Below are 20,054 nucleotides of genomic sequence, written 5' to 3' on the forward strand. Positions count from 1 at the left end.
TATAATTTAGAAATAGGTACTGCGGCAGGCAGCCCATCTGCTTTACACACCAACAAGAAGTGATGCTGATCCAGAGGCATGCAGTAAAACATTCACACCATAAGTTCGTAATCAACCATGCAGGGGACAGCCACTCCACGGCAGCGGTCGCCGACGACGGACGGAAGCGAGGCTCAGGCAGTTATTATCCGAAAAAGGTCCTTCATTTTGTGACTTGCTTTTTAAGGAGAAACCATGATTTTATGGCTTGTGTCACATTGTTTTAGCAGGTAATATTTGAAGCTTGCAAATTGGCTTTTACCTAAAATGCTGCGATAAACCAATGTTGGAAAACGATCGACGAAATCCAAGCACGTGAAAACTCTGGCGCACCACAGGCCTTTACTTCGAATTCGAAATTCTGATCGGCCTGTACCCAGACCAAATTTTTACACGTAGTTTGCAAAGACAGTTTGATGTCTACTCGATGCACAAAGATTCTTACCAGCTCGTGGAATGCTGCCTCCCCAGGCGAAAAAAATGTTGAAACGGACGAATAATGTTAGGAAACTGGGCAGTCTTATTTGCCAAATAATGCAGGTGAGTCGAGGAGGCAAGACTGAGCATGACTAGGAAACAACTTTCGAGGTATGTCTAGCACATTGGTCATAACATTTACCCATTCCCGGAATGTGCTATGTAGATTAAGAGCGGACAAAGTCCCTTAACTCGCCCTCCTCCCCCGGTCGCCGGGCTTTCCACCTAGCAAAGTTCCTAACGTATAGCCCGAGCCCGCTCCCCGACACTTTCTGATACGTTCCACGCTTATGAATGGAAAATTTCGAAAATTTCGTCTCGGTGACAACGGCTTAGGCCGCATCTCCTTATCTGCATATTTTACCGCGCTTGAATATTTTATCACGGATAAAGGAATACCGTAATCTATGTCCATATACGTAATCTTTAAGCGTATACGTATACGTATATCTATATACATGTTTCTCTCACTCTTTATGGCGCTACCCATAAATCACGCCTAGCATGCATGGAGCATGGGGATGAGTTTTTCAAGAAGCACAACCAAAGGGTTAAAAGGTGGACTTGGTCTTGCACGACATAACGTTTCGCTCAGATGTGGTTGCAAATCATGTCAAAATGTAAACAAATATTGTAAAGCCTTACAGACAGACGCCGTTGAACTTCTCCCTCAGCCAGATCGCGCCCATGTTTGCTCCATAACTCTGGCTCCGGAGCCCAAACAAACGCGACCCTTTGGGTTCGTGACCTTTTCCACTTATCTGGATCGAGGCACTTGATGACCGGTGACTCAGTTTACCCGACTCCGACTCCAGCAGTCACCTCGCAACAGAATTAGGCAGGAAACAACTCCACACCAACTCAACACAGATTTGGTTGATCTGAAATCAGTTTCGGCTGCACCCGAAATAGCGCACAATTCATTCGTCCATGTGATAATAACATTAGACTAAACTTCCACTACTGATGGTGATACGTGATGCCGAATTAAAAAATTCGCACGTCCCGCAGCGGGCAGCCTACTTGTCCCCTGCCGTGAGCTGGTGTGCTCCTATTGTAAACGGAGGTAACCAGTAGTCAATCAGCTTCGCAAATAAAACGCCTTTAACCAATTACTTCATTTTATCAGCTGAATGGATCCAGGGCACGCAATTGCGAACAGCTCACAGATCACTGTTCGTTGCGCACTTGTGCCATTTCTGATGCTTTCTGGATTCGGTGCATGTTCACATACTGCACCGTTTGTACCGGTTGGGGTAATTCGCCGTTCACGTGAAAGCGGCGATGAGCTGTGCGCTGTCGTGTAGTTTATGCATCGTACCTTAACCGCACGCTAACCTACATACGCTGTTGCCTACTCGAGTAAGTAACCTTACGTGTGGTAACTTGGGGTGATCGTGGCATTCTATGTTTTTGTCAAATGTTGTACGAGGTTGGGCCTATGATCGAAGTCTTGCCAAGCCAGAGCTTGTTTCATATCCAAAGACGCTGTTCCTTCCAGTGCAGTAAAGTAGTTCTGCTAGCTAAGGCATCATACTGTATTTGCAAACCAATTTTTGGCCAGGGAACAGCACGTGCTTGGTGCACGTGCATGTGGCCTACTATGCCATGAACACATATAAGGCCAAAGAGAAAAACAAGATGCTGTACCACAGCAAATTAACTATGTACTGTTGGCTTTGCTTTACTGGGTTAGTAGTAGATAGAGTTTTTGACATGGAATGTGATCATGAGACATCCAAAACTTTTGTATACAAATCACTCTGCATGAAAAATGTTAATTTTTGTAAGGTCTTTTTATGGTTTCTTTACTGCAGTTTCAGAAAGGCTGTTTTTTCTGTGTCTGGCTGGAAGGTTGTTGGCACACATATATTTTTTTTAAGGATAAGAAAGGTAATTGAGTGCCTTAAGTATTCTTTGTCTTCCTGTATTGTCACATTCAAAATTCAATCATGTAAAAAAAGATGATTGCCAATTTGGCCCATCATGATCTTAAAATAATTTTTGAGCTATATGTGACCAATGTTTGATTGATTTAACACATCACATTATCAGGTCTACATGACAAAGTCACTTCTCATGGAGACATGTACTGAGAGAGTACTTAATGGTGTGGCAAGTGGTACCACTTAATGGTGTGGCAAGCAGTACCATTTCTGCTTAATATCAAAATGTCATTTTGAGAAATATAGTTGCTAGTATTTTTACCTTTTATTCACTTGAATGTATTTCTAAAGGTTGAAGGAAACAGCATATGTCTGGTGTGAGAAATGATATAGGTACATATGTAGTTTTTACCTGAACTGTATTAGAAACAATACAATGCACCTCCAGCAATTCATTGCCATACCCAGTTGCAAACCTTGGCATAGATTATGCAGCTGAAGTCAACTTAACCTGGAGCAGGTCATTCTGGGGCACATCTGAGGCCCCTTCATGCAAAGTGTGTGAAGATACCCCCTGACACATAGTGCAGTGGGGTCCAGGCAGCTATTTTTCTTCCACGTTATCTTTACTGCCTTACTGCCACTCATGCCTTTGGTTTGTACATCAGTCAGCTAAAACATGAATTGAAGGAAGAGTAAACAAAGACCAAGCTGAGATCACTGACTTAATATATCACAACCTCATAGGAGCATGTTTTTTCCCTGTGTTTGACCCACTTTTCTCTTAAAAGTTGGGGTAGCTGGAGCTATACAATTGAATAGAAAACTGCAGCCCTCCTTGCATCACAGCTCACATTGCTCTGAATTCAGGGAAAAGAGAGAACTTTTCTAATTGTTTCCTTTTGACTTGGTTTGACTAATAAAAGTTGCTTGTGCTTATCTCCATTTACTCTAATCTGGCACATATTTACATGAGATAACTGATGTCACAAGCTATCTATTGCCACTTTCTGCACATGAATCTAGCCGATCTACCATATGGAATAGCTGCGTAGTCTGCCCAGTCCCTCTTTTCTCACAGGTGAGGAAACAAAACCCCTGTTGGACATGGATGTATTGGAAATGATCATATTGCGGGCAGCATCAGCTACTTAGGATATTTTGTTATTGGGCGTGTGCAACCACCGGGGTTGAGAGCCCTTACGTTACTTCGGCTTTGCGGCATGGCATAGTTAATACAACCGGACAAATCTGTTCTTTTTGTAGTACTTGTACTCATGTGACACAACATTTGTTGTAGTTCCATTCTTTGGAGCTAGGTCCGGGACCTGGCTCCACAAAGGGAAACTACAAGTTGGTCTGATGCCCTGTGCTTTGTCGCAACTAATGTACTGAATGTGTTTTCCTTACGTGATTTTTTCCTGGTTTCAGGTGTCAACATGGAGCAAATGAACGATGCTGGACTCGGAGTCAGCACTTTCTTTGCCTCGGCTCATCCCAATGAGTCATGTGGGATGAATGGACTTCCACTAACCCCCAATTCCATTCAAATCCTGGGCGAATTTCAATATTTGAAAACCCTCAGGCATCCCAATATATGTCAATATGTTGACATTACTCGGGGAAAGCATGGTAAGAGTGCGGCGCCTGACCCGTCACTTTCGTTCTTTTAGCAGTGTAGACTCTAAAGGCAGGCTAAATATGTCATACTTACATAAATGTATGGGGATATTAGTGATGACTGATGATGATGTGCTGTTCTGTCAGCTTCTTTCGGTGGTTGTGGATGAGCCCACGCAGATGTGGGCTTATCCACAAACGTGTCAACGTACATCAGGGGCAAGTTTTTATGAAGCCTATTTACTGCGCAAGAAACAATCCCATGTTGTACCATATGAACATGACCTAACCACAGTCGCAGCTCCTGCAAATCAACGCAAATATATTTTAACGCCCATTGCAGTGCATCAGGGCTATCAGGTGGTGGTGCCCCTTACTCTCCCCTGGCACAGCAGGTGATGGTGATACTGATGCCCGCTATCCCGTGGCAGGGCAGCTGATGGCGGTGCTGATGCTCCCTCTCCCATGGTAGGGCGTGCTAGGGTGCCGCTAATGCTCCCTCTCCCCTGGCACAGCAGCTGATGGTGGTGCTGATGCCCCCTTTTCCCTGGCAGAGCAGCTGACGGCGGTGCTGATGCTCCCCTCCCCCGGCTTGACATTTCCTAGTGCTACCGACCGTCCCCCTCGCCGGCAGAGCGTCTGATGGTGGTGTCGGAGCACTACCCCCGCTCGCTGGCGCAGACGCTGGTCGAGGGCGCCCCGCCGGCCGTCCCGACGCTGGCCTGGCAGCTGCTGCACGCGCTGCACTACCTGCACCAGCGGCACGTGGTGGTGCGCAACCTGACGCCCGACTCGGTGCGGCTGGATGGGAGCGGCGCCGTCCGCCTCGCCCAGTACGGCCTCTACTACATGACGCGCGACGGCGAGCTCGTCTCGTTCCCGATCGGGTGAGACTCCGAGCTCGTGGCGCCCGGCCCGGCGCGCCTCGCTGCCAGCAGCAAACGCGTCCAGGACAGCTGAGGCAGCCGGGAGGCAGCTCTCGAGGCGTCGCTGTGTTCTGTGTCCGCCACTGGGAAAGCGTCCATGTAGCCATGTCGCGGGCGATGGTGCCTAGATCTACGGAAAGCAGTCGCTGCACTGGATGCGCTGCCGTGCCCTTGTCGCTGAACTTCATACCCTTAGATGAGTTGGTTTGTATTAGGCGCGCGCCGCTCTGCCTGGTCTCGAAAGACGGACTTGCTGATGGTGACCACCAGCCAGATCACGCTCGCGCATGACGTGTTGTCTCCTGACCAGCCGTTTGACAGTTTCGACGGCAGCGACGGCTACGTCACTTCCATGACAATGTCCGCGATAGCTGCCCCGTTGTGGGGCACATCGCGTGGTCCCCGTTGAGCACCCAGCGCACTGCTCGCCCACCCCGCACCCGGCTCCCGTTCGCCTCCCCGTGTGGACGTGGCCGCCCGTGCGCGGCAGGGACGTGGCGTTCCTGGCGCCGGAGGTGGTCGCCTCCGGCCTGACGACGGAGTTCCGCAGCGGCGCCAAGAGCGACGTCTGGTCGGCGGGCATGGTGCTGGCGCGCGCCGCACTCGGAGCCGGGCCCTGGGACGGCCGTGACGTGGCCCAGCTGGTGACACGGCTCTTCCGGCTGATGCGCTGCGACGACGTGCTCGCGGAGCTGGCCGACGAGGCCGGCGCCCAGGACGCCCTCCGGGTGAGACTGAGGGCCGGGCGGGCTCCAGTGAGACTGGGCCAGGCGGGCTCCGCGTGAGACTGTGAGCCGTGGCGGGCTCCCGGTGAGACTGAAAACCGGGGAGATCTGGTGAGACTGGGCCGGGGCGGGCTTCGAGTGAAACTGCGGGCCGCGGTGGGCTGCGATGAGACTGTAGGCCGTGATGGGCTTCGGGTGAAACTGTGGGCCCGGAATACTGATATCACGAATATTTGCTACACATCTCGCACCAATGCATGTCACTGCAATGCTTTGACGTATGCCCTGATTTGAGCTATAGTTTAGGACAAGTTTAAAGTGCCGATGTTCGAAGACACAGAGTAACCGATTCCAGTGTGGCCAGCGGGCCGGGATCGGACACAAGGAGTGCACAGCGGCTCGGGCTGCTCACTAGCGTCCCCCTATCGGCGCGACAATGTACCATAAATGCATGGACGGCACCATAGAGGGCAGTACACGCTGCACTCACTATACGGCGCATGCTCCACATTTCCGAGAACGCCGTGTGCGCAGAGAGCCGATCGCTCTCTGGTGACCGCTGCCGATGCATGTAGCCGGGGCAATCAGCATGCCGATGGCGGAGCAGAAGACGATGATGCATGTAGACGGCGGCGCGGAAGATGACGCGCTCGTCCGTGCGGGCAGGCGCTGCCGGCCGAGGTGGCTGAGCTGATCCGGCTCTGCCTGACGGCCGACCCCGTCCGGCGGCCGTCGGTGGCCGAGCTGCTGCAGCACCGGGCGCTGGCCGGCCGGTCGCCGCCGCCGCTCAGCCACGTCCTGCAGCCGTTCCCTCTGATGACGCGAGAGGCTCCGGCCGACGGTGGCGGCACGGCGCCGGGCGGCGGCCCCGAGCCGGCCGGCGCCGGCGGTGTGGAGACACACCTGCGCACCCGCTCCCTTCACGAGGTCTACCACCTGTGGAGGCTGGCCGGCGGCGACCTGGAGGCCGAGCTGCGCAACCAGGGCCGGGTCAAGGCGAAGCCACCCATACTGACCGTGCCCAAGTAAGACGGCGACGGGCCGGCCGTGGCACTCGCCGCGCGTTGGCCGTGACCGATAAACATGAGCTCTGGGTTTTGTCCTCTGTGCGCCACCCGCGCTGGCATTAACCGCTTTTATTTTCGCGCACGGAGATGAATGCACGCGTGCTGGCAATGACGCTGACGCTTGATTTCATTACTGACGTGCGTCAGCAGCCGGGGGATACCGAATAAGCATGGCGGCGGCGTGTCCGCGCATCTTGTGCTGGCCATGGTTGCCGCTCCGTTTTACACTACGTTTCGGTTTGCGAAATCGACCCCCGCTGCAATGCAGTGACATTCCTGCTGCAGGTCAGTGGTCTCCTTGCAGCTTGGTAGGTTCCGCCTTTTCAGTCGGTGGACCTGCCTGTGTCACGGTCACATCGTGCCCTGTTCGTCCCATGACGTGGCCGCCGTCGTGCCCGGCTCGTCCAGCCTGGTGACGCTGGAGGGCGAGACATTCGGCGTGCGTCGCGATCGGGACACGCTGTACGACCCGGCGGTGGCGGCGCTGCCGCTGGGTCCGCTGCTCACCAGGCTGCGCGACGTCTCGCCGGCCGCCTTCTACCCCCTGCTAGAGAAACGGTGAGGCGGCGGCCGGCCCTGTCGCTGCCCCTCCTCCCCCCCTGCCCCACTCCTAGCTGAGGCTGCTGGGGCTGCACGGCTGTACCGGTGCGGACTCACTGCCGCCGCCACCCTCCTGCACTTCGTGCTGCGAGGATCGGGGGTAGTGAGTGCCGATCATACTGTTGAGCCCCCTCCCCTGCCACCCTCCCGGCGCGTGTCAGCAATGTCCAGTACGTCCATCCCACATATTTGTTTAGCACAGGGGCACCTTGCGGGCGCACATCATGTGGGTGGCATAGGCTACGTCCACGGAGCTCGTTATGTGCCTGAGAAGCCTTCATCAACGACCTCCGCCCTGCCAATCCAATAACCGATGGCTCGCAGCATATTGTAAAAATCAGTGGGGTGTCGGACATCGTCTACACCACTCCGCCCGCACCGTTTTTAGTTTAGTTTTCTCGTAGTTAGTACAGTTTTATAGTTAGTATAGGTTCTCGTAGTTAATAGTTTTCTCGTTGAAGATCTTTAAGGTCGGTACTGGTCAAAACTGGTTCAAGTCGGAGCTTGCCACCTTGTGCTGCCTCAGATGCCATACGATCAATGCCGTCGGTGCGCCCGACTGATTATCGTCAGGATTATCGCTGGGAGTGAGGTCATATGTTGTTCCATGCTATTACATTTGATAGGCGCCACTTCGGATGAGGTTCAAATCACAACATAAAGGTAGAACAGCGATGTCGCACTGCGAACGGTTTTCAAGCAATAGCTGGGCTTGTTATCAAGACGTGACACGAATTGACATGGGTTTCACAACTTTTAAATCAAAACAGATTAAAGGGAAAAAAGGATATACCATAACGGTCCCGTTCGCTGCATCTGCAATTCTTTCATCACTTGCCCGCATTTGATCTTAATCTCGAACGCTTTTAAAATTTGATCCGAGCATTAACGACGTAGTCCCGTGCGCCTGACAGACTCCCGCTGCCCAGTGTGGAGCGCCCCTAGCGCTGAGGACGTACCAACACGTTACTCTTGAGCGTGGCATTCGCCGCGCTAGCGTCCGTCTACGGTCGCCGGCAGCCGCCGCCGGCTGAGCCGTGGACCATCTGCCGGCGGCGGGATGCGGTGTAACCGGATGTGATGATGCCGTTTGTTTGTCTTTACCAATTGCCAACCGCGTGGTTGACAGCTGCCGGTGGCAGTGCTGGGGGGGGGGGGGGGGGGGGAGTGTGATGGTGGCTTTAAGTCGTATTGGGCGGTGCATCGACTGTCGACATGGTTTGGCAAAAGCTCCTGTCCAACGCGATTAAATACGGGTGAAGAAACAAATCTCGCTTCTCGGTAAAATGACATAGCATTGGGCTCGCCAGGGCTTTCCCAATGCTATATATAAGTAGGAACCGCCCTAGAGAGACAACGGCTAGAAAAATGATATTCGCACCACAGGGTAGAACGACACTTTTTTAAAAAAGATGTACGTGACGAATATATGGAAAACTGGTCCTTCGCTAAGCTGCACCATGGTGCAGCTTAGCAAAGGGCCAGCTCTCATACATTCGTCGCGTACACACTTGGAAGCGAGCCCATGGGTTCACGACTTCGCCGGGCGTCTGTTTTCCTCGCGTACGTGGTGTGATCTATGGTCGTCCCTGCTGATCCGTGTGTGTGTAACGGCACCTCTCCCGCCGGCCACCTGCCTGCGGTGCGCCGCGTCCTTCCCAGTCGGGCCAGCGAGTCTGGCGAGCAGTGTCCCCTCCCCTCCCCCCACGGCGCCGGTGCGTACGACCGCGACAGGCCAGTGAGCGCTGACCGGGCCTGTGGCGCAGGTCGGGCCCCATGCTGCACAGCCAGAGCCAGATGGAGCTGTGCGACACGGCCCGGCTGCCGCTGGTGATCCGAGAGGCCGACATTGAGTACCAGCTGCACCGCGTCACGCTCTTCAGCCGGCTCACGCAGGTCAGACCGGGCAGCGGCTGTCGGTGCCCCCCCCCCCCCCCCCCTCCCGCGGCCGGAGCTGTTTGCCTCGGGCGATGGCGGGGTTAGTTGGGTTGCTGCGAGAGAAATGGCTTTATGTGGTTGTGATGGGATGCGAGGTAATGTTAAGTGAGGTGAGGTGTGGTGTAGGGTGATGTGAAGTGCGATGTGAAGTGTAATGTGAGGTGGTGTGAATCGATGGAAGTAATGACAATCTCACGTTAGTTGGAGTAATTACAATTCCACGTTCTTCAGAAGGAATGATTGGAATCTCAGCGGGATGTGTCGGTAAGGATTCCGAATCGCATCGCAATCCGAGCCGCACAACAAAATACTTGCGGAGTCATCAGATTCTGTCTAAGCCAGCTAAGATACTATCTTTACATGGCCAGTTTATATAAGTTTTGCACGAACCCGGACTAAGCTATGGCGAACGTAATCCCTGACCGCGTAAATTACATTCCATAGCTGACAGGTTATATAATGGCGGGGTCGGCCGTACACCTGCTGATCCCTCACCTGCACGGCGAGGATCCCTCGATCCCCCGGGAACACATGACTCTCACCGCGCGACGGCTCCCACCTTGCCAGCCTGGGCCACGGAAACCTGTGAACGGTGCCTCGTTATACTTGACACAGCTAGTGACACTCTCAGTGCGCATTTTGAGCTACCGTTTTGATTTAGGCCACGAATAGTCTATTTTTAAGCAGGGCGTCATGCCTGAAATCACGTTGGGCTGTATAGGTCTAAGATATTGTTTTATTGTTGTAAATTGTTTTATTGTTTCGCGGTAACTAGTTGGTATGCATAATTGTGCAATCGGTGTGCTAATCGGTAAAAACAAGCTTTGAGCAGGCATCGCCCCAGTTAGGCCAGTTGTGTTGTCAAGGTCAAACACGGTCGCTGATGTATGATGAAGTTAACCTTAGATGGACCCTAGACAATTGTTTCGTGTCACTTTTAATCAAGGTCGCGAATTTGTGCAGTCCACCTCCAGGTTTCGTGTTTGCTGCGGCAGGACAGTGCTTGGCGTGCCGTTCCCATGTGTTTCATTGGCAATATGTGAAACATTCGCTTGTCCTAGAGAGAAAACCGAATATCACGAATGCGTGAAATATCAAGCCGTCGTCTAGTTTTTCTTTCCTGGCTTTTACTTAGCGGCCAAATACCGACGGGCATTGTGTATCTCTCCGCCTACCGCGCGCATGCAAATATTTCCGGCATGGCGAGGATTGAACCGTAGAGGCTTAAGCGCACTACTGCGGCTGTCATCGTGTATAAATGTCGGCTAAACGATTTCGTAGAGAAATGCCTCGGGGTTGCGTTGCTTGTTTACTTCAATGTGATAACAGCATGCATCCAAACATGCCACTGTCAGGTCGATTGCAACCATCCTGACTGCAATTACAACACCGATAACCCGAACGCCGAAGGGAGGGTGCTGCTGCAACAAGGCGAGGCTCTGAACCCAGATGACTGCCGCCAGCGCGGATGATACACATGTATTCACATCATCCCCTGAGCTTGACACCGTCATCATTCAGGTGGCACCCCTCGCGGGAGTAGCCGCCGTGCCAGGGCGACACCTCGCGTCTCAAACCGTCCGCTGGCTGGCGGCTATTCATCGGTCACTCGCCGCCCCAGCGCCGGCAATGCCTGGCGCTGGGCTGCTGGGCGCTGGGCGCCGGGCTGGCGCGCTGCCGGCTCTCGTCCACTGCACCGCGGTGCGGGGCCAACGCGCCGGCCGATCGGGTCTAAACTTTGATGGCCGGTCCGTCGTAGTCCACGGCATCCAGTCCGGGTCCGGCGCCGCCCCCAGCCTGCCGCAGCAGCAACTGCACCAGCCGCTCGTCGCGCAGCACGCGCGGCACCTTGAACTGCAGCGGGCTGGTGTCGGAACCGGCCAGCACGTGCTGGCGCAGCCGCTCGAAGGCGCCCGGCCGCAGGCAGACGGGCCGCGCCGGCCCGATGGCGCCCTTCGTGCGGAACGAGCGGTACACCTCGTGCCGCTCACACAGGGCGTCGTCCAGCTGCCGGAGCGAGAGGGCGGTCAGAGAGGGCGGCGGCAGGCTCGCGACGGTCCGACGGGCGGGTCGCGGCTGTGGGGCCGAGGCGGAGCCCACCGCCCCCGGCCCAGGGGTGGCGGCAGGTCCCCCCGCTTCAGTGGGGATCTGTGTTTCCCAGCACAGTCGTACTCGGACAGGCCTAGTGACTGCCGGACGCTCGCTCGCCGACGGGGAGGATTGGGACAGCACGACGCGGCGTGATGGGACCGCTGAGGGCGGCGCACGCCTGGAGCCGGCGGCGCCGCACGAGCCAGCCACGAACGAGAGCAACACTGCGCCGCCCACCTGTCGCGCCTCGGCCTCCGACAGCGCCGGCCCGTCCAGCTCGAGGAAGACCAGGTAGTGGGGCGGCCCGGCGGCCGACGCCGGCAGCAGCACGCTCTCGGCCGTCGTGTAGTCGACGAGGGCGGCGCGCCAGCCGGCGGCCGCCGCCCGCAGCGCCGCGTACAGGGCCTCCTCCGACATCTTCTCCGAGTGCACATCCAGCAACTGGCCTTTCCTGGAGCACGAGCAAGAGAGGAGTCGGGCGCTATACTCCAGAGGCACGCCCAAAACACCGTGTCGATGTGCGCCTTCGAATATGGTTTGTCAAGGATTGGTGACAGATCAGACCGGTCGTTCAGCACTGATAGTCGTCTTGCTGGCATGCAGCCACGGTGAACGGTAAGATATGGACATCGCGACCAACCAGCAGTCAACCACTTAACATGATGCATTGCGTATGTCGCCATGCTGTGCCCAAGACGGGCTGCTGGCCACACAGCCATGCGTGCGGCGCACTACCCTCCGTACTACTGATGCGGAGCAACAGGACAGCTGTCCGGATACCTGTACAGAAACTCGACCACAGGCGCGCCGTTGTAGAACGAGGCCACCCGGACGACGTCTCCGATGCGGGAAGCGGTAGAAGCCGGCCCTGGTGGTGACGAGCAGCTCGTACTCGCCACCCGGCCGCAGCTCGGAGGCCAGCAGCGGCCGGCCGTCGCCGCTCGTCTCCACAAACTCGAACAGCATGGCGCGCGGGTGCAGCACGTAGCCGGGCGGCTGCCGCTCCGGCCAGAGGTTGACCCCGAGCAGGCCCTCGGTGGCGGCGTAGAGCGCGCTGTAGATGGGCACCTCGCCCGTGTAGCGCTGCCGCAGCCGCCGCTCGTACAGCCGCATCGAGCCCGACGTCACGGTCGTGATGAAGTTGAGGTGCGGCCAGACGCGGCGCGCCACGTCGGCGAAGCCGGCGCCGAACACGCGGCGCAGCTCGGCGGCGCGCGCCGGGTCCGGCCGCAGCGCCGCGTCGCAGGCGGCGCGCACGGCCGCCGGCACGCGCACGTCGGCGCCGAGCCGGCCGGACATCGATGTCGCGCACCAGCCGCGGCCAGTCGCGCTCCAGCGCCGCGAAACACGGCGTACACGAACGACGCGAAGTTGGCCTCGATGGCGCCCAGCTGCTGGTCCAGCAGGCCGAACAGCAGGTGCACGTACACGGCGTCCGCCTCTGAGCCGATCTGGTTAACCTCGGGCGGCGCGCTGTACAGAAACTGCGTGTGCTCGCGGCCGTCGCGCTGGCCGGGTGGCGCCACCGAGGCGGGCCCGATCGGCAGACCCCCGCTCGAGTAGCGCCAGCGCGGGGCCACGAACGGCCGCATCTGGCGCTGCAGCCGGCCGGCGCCCGGGAAGGCGGCCAGCTGCCGCTCCCACAGCACCAGCACGCCGCCCACCAGGTTGAGCACCAGGCCCTGACTGACCGGCATCAGCTTGCTGCCGCCCGAGGTGCCCGAAGTGCAGGCCAGCGAGCGCAGCTTGTCCGTGAAGAGGACGTTGGGCTCGCCGTCCGCCAGCCGCTGAACGTAGTCGGCGTAGTGGGCGTACTCAGTCGGCGGGTGGGCGACGCGGAACTCCGCTAGGTTGTGGATGTCGGCGAAGCCGTGGTCGCGGCCGTACGGCGTGTCCCGGCTGGCCTTCACACGCTCCATCAGCGTCTCCTCCTGACACTGCGGACAGACCACGGGACACTACGGCGTCTCCTCCTGATACTGCGGGCAGACCACCGGACACCGCAGCGTCTCCTCATGACACTACAGACAGACCATCGGACACTGCGAACGAAGTTTTGTTACATCACGGAGATATGACAGTTTTGTATGACTAATGCTTTGTCTTATCGTGTTTTCATTATTTCAGTCGCATATTTTACTGCGTCCTGAGAAGGGTTTAATATCAGTCAAGTGATGTGCACTGCGGACGAGGCCGTTGTGAGCCGCCACGCTCTCACCTGCATGAACCGTTTGGTGTCGTTGTCGAACCTGCGTCGCATGTAGCGGGCGGCCAGGCGCAGGGCCTTCTGCGCCACGTACTGCCGAATCATGGAGCCGAATGTGTGCCGGTGCGACTTTCGTGCCGCGCTGATCTGTATGCAGCCGAGCGCCAGCAGGGAGAGGACACCTGCGGCGATGCGGGCCGGCGCGTGAGGGCGGGCGGCGGCCCGAGCACGGCCGCGGCGGCAGAGCCGGCCGGCCCGGACACTGGCGCCTGAGGGCAGGCGGCGGCCCGAGCAGAGCCACGGCGGCAGAGCCGGCCGGCCCGAGCTGACCGTCCCGGCGCTGGCGGAGTGATTCGGGCTCCACAGAGGCACGGCCGGCCGCTGCGGATATGCGGTGAATCAGGGGTCTAAATGTGCATTCCGAATATGCATTTTTAATACGTATTTCTCTAGAATCTGACTGGCGTTGTTGTCCGAAGACCTTTAGAAATCAAAAGAATCAGGATCCGGCTGCAGGGTTTTTGGAAGGATCCCCCCAAGATACGAGATTCCACAGAGTTCTGCGTCAAGAGAGACGTTCCATCCCGGATTAATACTGATCCTTGTCCAGATGTCCTGTCGGATCAGGACCCGCTCTGCGGATCTTGGCACACGGGCGGCCGCCGGGCGCCCACCGCCAGACGCAGATAGCGTGCGTGAGCTGGATGCGCGGCGTCTGCTGCCTACAAGCTGTGATGGGCACTACAGTTGCTTCAAGGGAATTGTGGCAGACTTGGGTCTAATGCGAGAAGGATTCGCAACTGAACACGTAATCAACGACATTTAGTTACGGTGAAATAAATTTGACTGTCGAAGTGCGTCCCCGTTGAGCTAAGCGTAATTCAAGCGTGCTCATGTAAGTCCTGCCCTCCCGTAGCCTCATTATATCCAAATCTGCTTTAGCACGGAATCCACTTGGGTCGATGCCGGAATCAAGCCTTTGGGTCGATGCCGGAATCAAGCCTTAAGGAACAAAAACGCCGAGCAAGTTCTCGAGACTGGAATAAACTTGCAGTGCTGCTCGCAATCAGGGCCCGAGGCAACACCGGTATTGGTAGTCAGCATTTGAACTGCCTGCTGCGGTGCTGAACCGGGACTGCCACACTCGCCGGCGGCTGGAGACTCCACGGAGCGCCACCGCTGCCGCCGGCACCGGCCGTGGTCGGACGTCTGACGGACGTCGCCCATCAGGCCGGACTCGGCCTGGTCCTGGCGCATTGGCGTGCCGTCCGCCCGTGACCGCCAGCAGCCGTCGCTGGTGCCGCGGGTCGACTCAGGCCAGACCCGCCAGACCGAGCCTGGCGCAGACGCGGGCCGGCGCACGCAGACCACAGACCACGCACGCAGACCGTCGATCGACAAAAACACTGCCTGCTTTAACGTCGGCGTATGGAGTGCGTATCCTGATGTTCACCAGGACACCGGCTGTCAGATGTCGGTGATGGGCATAGCCTCTTCACCGACGACAACTGGGATGGCCGGGACGTCACTAGTGTTGGCAGGCGGCTCTGAGATGGTCTGATAGGTCGGGATCCATTCTGCGATTTCGGCGAATACCTGCTGAGATCTGAATCAAAATATGCCCAGCCGCGCAGCGATAGGGCACATGTATGACCGTTCCTGCGCCGGTTCGGACATACGCAGCGATAAGGCACATGTATGAACGTTCCTGCGCCGGTTCGGACATCGAACAAAACTTGAACACCCCAAACGATTTATTTGACTGATGCCTCACCTAGCAAGATGCATTGCAGCACAAAGCCCAGCATGATGTGGATGCCGGTAGTGTTGGAGGTAACGGCCGTCGTCAGTGCCGACCACCGCTGCCAGGCGCTCCGAACGGCGGCACAGACCTCACTGCTGGCGCCGGCCCGTCCGACACTTCTGATCACCGAGATAAGGTCAAAGACCGCGCTGCGTTGCAGCACAGATACACAGATTTCTGAGGCAATACGCCACCGATGTTCTGTCGTAAAACACCGATGGGATCGTGCGAATGCCGCCTCGATTTAGAACACCCTTGGTGCGCGTTTGAAGCGCGTCGTCATTTGGGAAGGTGGGAGTTTCAGCAGATGTTCTGCAATTCGTAGTGTGGAAGATAAACGACATCATAAAGCGTCGCGAAACAAATGCCGTCGTGTTGACGCTCAGATAAGGAGGCATTCTAGGGTGGCCTCCGTCCCTTCTTGCTACCGTCGTCACGTGAGAGGGAGTTTGTGCGATAGTGGGAGGTACGGTCAGGCCAGTCAACTGACGATAAGTTTGCGAACAAACAAACATGCCAGAGTCTGTATGCCACATGCATCGCCAACACATTGTTCTTAAAGGTTTTTGCACGTTCATGTGGCAGCTGTTCTTTAGGGTTCCAGCGGTATTTTTGAGAACGCCGCTCGCTTCCCACACACCGGTGGGTGCGGCCTATGCAGCTCGGAAGGCGTACCTTATGTAATCAAAATGCAAAGCCCCTACGTGTCTGCTGCTGCCTGAAGGCTCCATGCTGTGAGCGTCGCGACCCCTAACGCTAGTGCTGGGAAATGACGGGATTCGAACTGGAGCATAACGGGCCGAAGTACGAGGCGATGCCATTTTCAATACGCACGCCGTGTTTACCAGCGGACATTAAAATCGACCCGTATCCGTGGAACGCTGAAAATGATGGATCCCGCGCACCGTGAGCTGATTGGTCCGCTGGACGGGCGCCTCTGACCACGCGGTGTGGCCGGGTGTGGGCTGGGCTTTCCGGCCGCCAGTTGACCCAATGGCTGCGGAACCAACTGTCTAGACATCGCTAGACACTGCCTGTGATTCCATTTTTGTCATCTGCCTTTAGTTCTGCTCCCGGATTTAGGATGTCTATTTACGTGGCCGCCGGCTGTAAAGTGACCCTCGCCAAAACTGCCAACTGAGTTCAGCGTTGCCGAAAGTTTTCATTTTCCGCCCCCATTGTGTTGTGTAAATGCTGTTGCGTGACCATGTCACAATGGATCAACACGAGACTACAATTCCCTAAAAGTTCGCGCGTCACAGGGCCTCGGTGGCCGCGTGGCGCGTGGTCCTCCCGCGCCTGTTGTGGACCTCACTCCCTCGGGCCACGCCACCCCTCCCCGGCGGCCATGTAAGCTGGCGCGCCACCATACCAGCTTGCTGGCGCGCCAGCCGTGATCGCACGCGTGACCGGGCGATGTGACCTGACCCGAGGTGACCTGACCCGACCCGAGGTGGCCTGACGCCCCGGTGCACTGACCCGAGCGCGGCGCGCGGCGCAGGAGTACCCGTACGGCGCCGAGCGGCTGGCGGAGGAGGCGCGCACCGACACGCCGCCGCTGTATCGGCCGCACTGCTGGGCCGGCCTGCTGCGGGTCTCAGGCCACGTGCAGCGCCGCTACGACGCCATCGACAAACAGACGGCCATACCCACCGACCGGCAGGTACGTTAAAGGCAAGGGAGGGGGGAGAGGGGGGGGGGGTCACTCGGCGGAGGGTCAAAAGAGGGAGGTACCCGCACCGGCGGACGGGTCGGCGGGGGCGTTGCCCCGTTCCGACCGGCGACTGGGTCAGTAGGGGGCCGCAGTACCGGTGCGGGTAGTTCAAAAGGGGAGCATACTCCGCGACAGGTGGGTCGACCGGGGGCCGCACCCACCGACCGAATTGCTGGTCGATTATGCGGCGTACGCGATGAAACGCAGCCATTCGGTTGTACTCAACGAAGCAACCAGAGCCCTGCCTTAGATGTCCTGCTCGTCCGACTCCGCAGCGTGCTGCCTTTGTCCGTGATGTTGCCAGTGTAGCCTCCGCAGACGGGCCTGGCGGTCAGCGTGTGTGCAGATTCCCCAGTAGTCATTCCATGCCTCCGTGAATGCCTTAACATGATCCTCCTGTGCGCTTTAGGTAATGCCACGGGTACAAGTATCCGACCGTCACGCCAGGTACTTGTTCACAGATAGAGGTGGACATTCCCCGCTGTCATCAGTACGACGAGCTCCTCTCGTCGCCGGCCGGCCACCGAAAGCTGCAGCGGGTGCTGAAGGCTTGGGTGGTGACGCACAAGCAGTACGTGTACTGGCAGGGCCTGGACTCCCTGGCAGCTCCGCTGGTCTACCTCAACTTCAATAACGAAGGTACCGATGCGCGTGGCCGTGTCAAGGTCATCGGCTTTGTAGGGTCGTGGGAGTTTTGCTGTGCCTAAGCTGCAAGAGGGCGTTGGCTGCAAAATAGCGATGCTGGGTTCCTTTGAAGGTGTGGTGCGTACAGCCACCGCGCGTGGGTTGCATTCGCTCCCGACTTTTGCATGGTCCGCAGCACCGTGGCGTCTGGGCTCGAAACTTCCGCCACTCTGACCTGGAGCTAGCGCTCCTGGACTCTCATGGAGCTCTGTCCTGGAGCTCCCAGCTCTCCTGGACTCTACTGGAGCCCTATTCTGGATCTCTGAACTCTCCTAGACTTTTGGAACTCTGTCCTAGAGCTCTGAACTCCTGGACTCTCCTGGAACTCTGTCCTAGAGCTCGTAACTCTCCTGGGGCTCGGTCCGGACCTCCAAGCTCTCCTAGAGGTCGGTCCAGATCTCCCAGATCTCCTGGATTCTCCTGGAGCCCTGTCGTAGAGCTTGTAACACTCCTGGGGCTCTATTCTGGAGCTCTCAGCTCTCTGGGATCTGGGCCCTGGAGCTCTCAGCTTTTCTGGACTCTCCAGGAGCTCTGTCCTCGAGTTCTCAGCGCGGCTTCTCTTGCAGGGGTCAGTTGCCATCTCGGCTGGCAAACTCAGCCTCGCTCTGTTCCAGCCCTGGCGTACGCCAGCCTGTCGGCCTTCATAGCCAAGTACCTGCACGACTTCTTCTTGAAGGACAACGCTGCGGTGATCCAGGAGTACCTGGCTGTGTTCAGCCTGCTCACGGCGTTCATCGACCCGGTGCTGGCGCATCACCTCAACAGCATCGGCTTCGTGCCAGAGCTCTACGCCATACCGTGGTTCCTCACCATGTTCACGCGTCAGTACCGAGGCGTTGTTGTCACGAGACACCGCTGTGCCGATACATTGCTGTCAGACACTGTTGACGCTGTTGTCACACGGGACAACTGATTCGAGTGAAGTGAGTGGGGTTGAGCCGATTTGGGCATTGTTGACGACTCCTTCCTTCCCACGCCTCCAGCGCGCTAATGGCCGTTTCTCATTCATTGCTTTCGGCAACATTTTCCCACGGTTATGCGGTCGGATTTTCTTGCGACGCTAAAAAGCGTCAGTTGCCTTTCTCCTGTAGTCACCCGTTCCATAACACTGGATGTTATCTATACAACACGCGCATTGTTCTATAGTCCTCCCCACATTGGTTCACACAACCAGCCAGTCCCGCCGGCGCTTGACCGCGTAGATGTGCCCCCCGCCGCAGACGTGTTCCCGCTGCACAAGATCTTCCACCTGTGGGACGCCCTGCTGCTGGAGGACGCCAGCTTCCCGCTCTGTGTGGGAGTGGCCATCCTGCAGCAGCTGCGCGACCGTCTGCTTCAGTTCGGCTTCAACGAGTGCATCCTGCTGTTCTCCGACATGCCGAGTACGTCCCGGCGGCCGGCCGTCGCCCGGCCGCGGAGGCCGCTGCGGTGACGCGCGGCCGAGAGGCGGTCCGGTGCATGCGACAGGCGCCGCCGGCGGCGAGCGCGGCAGGGGCCACCGGTCGCTTCGGTTTGACGGCGGTAGGCGGCGGTGCCGTTCATCTGAGAGATCGGGCGGCGCGACTGCTGACCGGCCGCCGCGCTCGGCTGAGTGCGGGGCGGGGTTTGAGGCCGCCCGCCTTCGCCGGCAGACATCAACATCGAGGCGGTGGTGACGGAGTCGCAGCGGGTGCAGGCGGCCGCGCCGCGCTCGGTGCTGCACCGGCAGCACGCGCCGCCGGCCGAGCGGCGGGAGGGCGGCGGGCATCTGGACGGCCCGCCGCTGCCGCTGGCCCAGCTGCGCCAGTTGCGCCTGCCGCGCCTCAGCGTCGCCGACCTGCTCCAGTGCGCCGGCGGGCCCAGCCGGCCCTGCGTGCTGGACGTTCGGCCGGCCGACGAGTATCCTTTCGAGAGCGTCGGGAGCTGGCGACGGCGTGAGGCTGGGCGCGTGATGATGCCGCCCTCATCGCCAACCGGATGCCGTTTTCAAATCTTCATTGTGTCATGCCATTCCATTTTCCACGTTAGATATTCTAGCATGCCATTTCCCGCCATCGGGTTCTTGCTTGGTTTGTACTTGCGATATCACTGCTTCACAGTAACAGGTTCCACAGGTGTTCAGTTCTCGCTTGCATCACGCTTCGAATTTTTCTTCGCTCCAGCGGTGTTGCGTGGTGTGGACACCCTTGTGTTTTTGCTTGCTGCCCAGAGGCACGAGTGACAGCGGGACGTGTGCGCTGACCGTTCCAGACAGACAGTGTCGTTTCCTTAGCGCCACTTCAGCTTCGTGCGCGGCTG

The 20,054-nt window shown here is 57.5% G+C and overlaps 1 protein-coding gene across 1 annotated transcript; it reads left to right on the forward strand.

Moving 5' to 3' along the window:
• The first annotated feature begins 1,770 nt into the window (after window positions 1–1,770).
• On the forward strand, window positions 1,771–20,028 carry LOC119092376 (TBC domain-containing protein kinase-like protein). The gene is made up of 13 exons (XM_037215339.1): window positions 1,771–1,878; window positions 3,834–4,034; window positions 4,657–4,909; window positions 5,439–5,676; window positions 6,340–6,698; window positions 7,149–7,298; window positions 9,107–9,236; window positions 16,881–17,042; window positions 17,555–17,732; window positions 18,392–18,598; window positions 18,998–19,159; window positions 19,409–19,490; window positions 20,007–20,028. The coding sequence occupies exons 2-13, from the start codon at window positions 3,842–3,844 to the stop codon at window positions 20,026–20,028; spliced, it is 2,136 nt and encodes a 711-aa protein (XP_037071234.1). The 5' UTR covers window positions 1,771–1,878; window positions 3,834–3,841.
• The last annotated feature ends 26 nt before the right edge of the window (window positions 20,029–20,054 follow it).

Source organism: Pollicipes pollicipes, unplaced genomic scaffold (genome assembly GCF_011947565.3).
Source record: "Pollicipes pollicipes isolate AB1234 unplaced genomic scaffold, Ppol_2.1 Scaffold_3447;HRSCAF=4054_pilon_pilon_pilon, whole genome shotgun sequence".
NCBI lineage: Eukaryota > Metazoa > Arthropoda > Thecostraca > Pollicipedomorpha > Pollicipedidae > Pollicipes > Pollicipes pollicipes.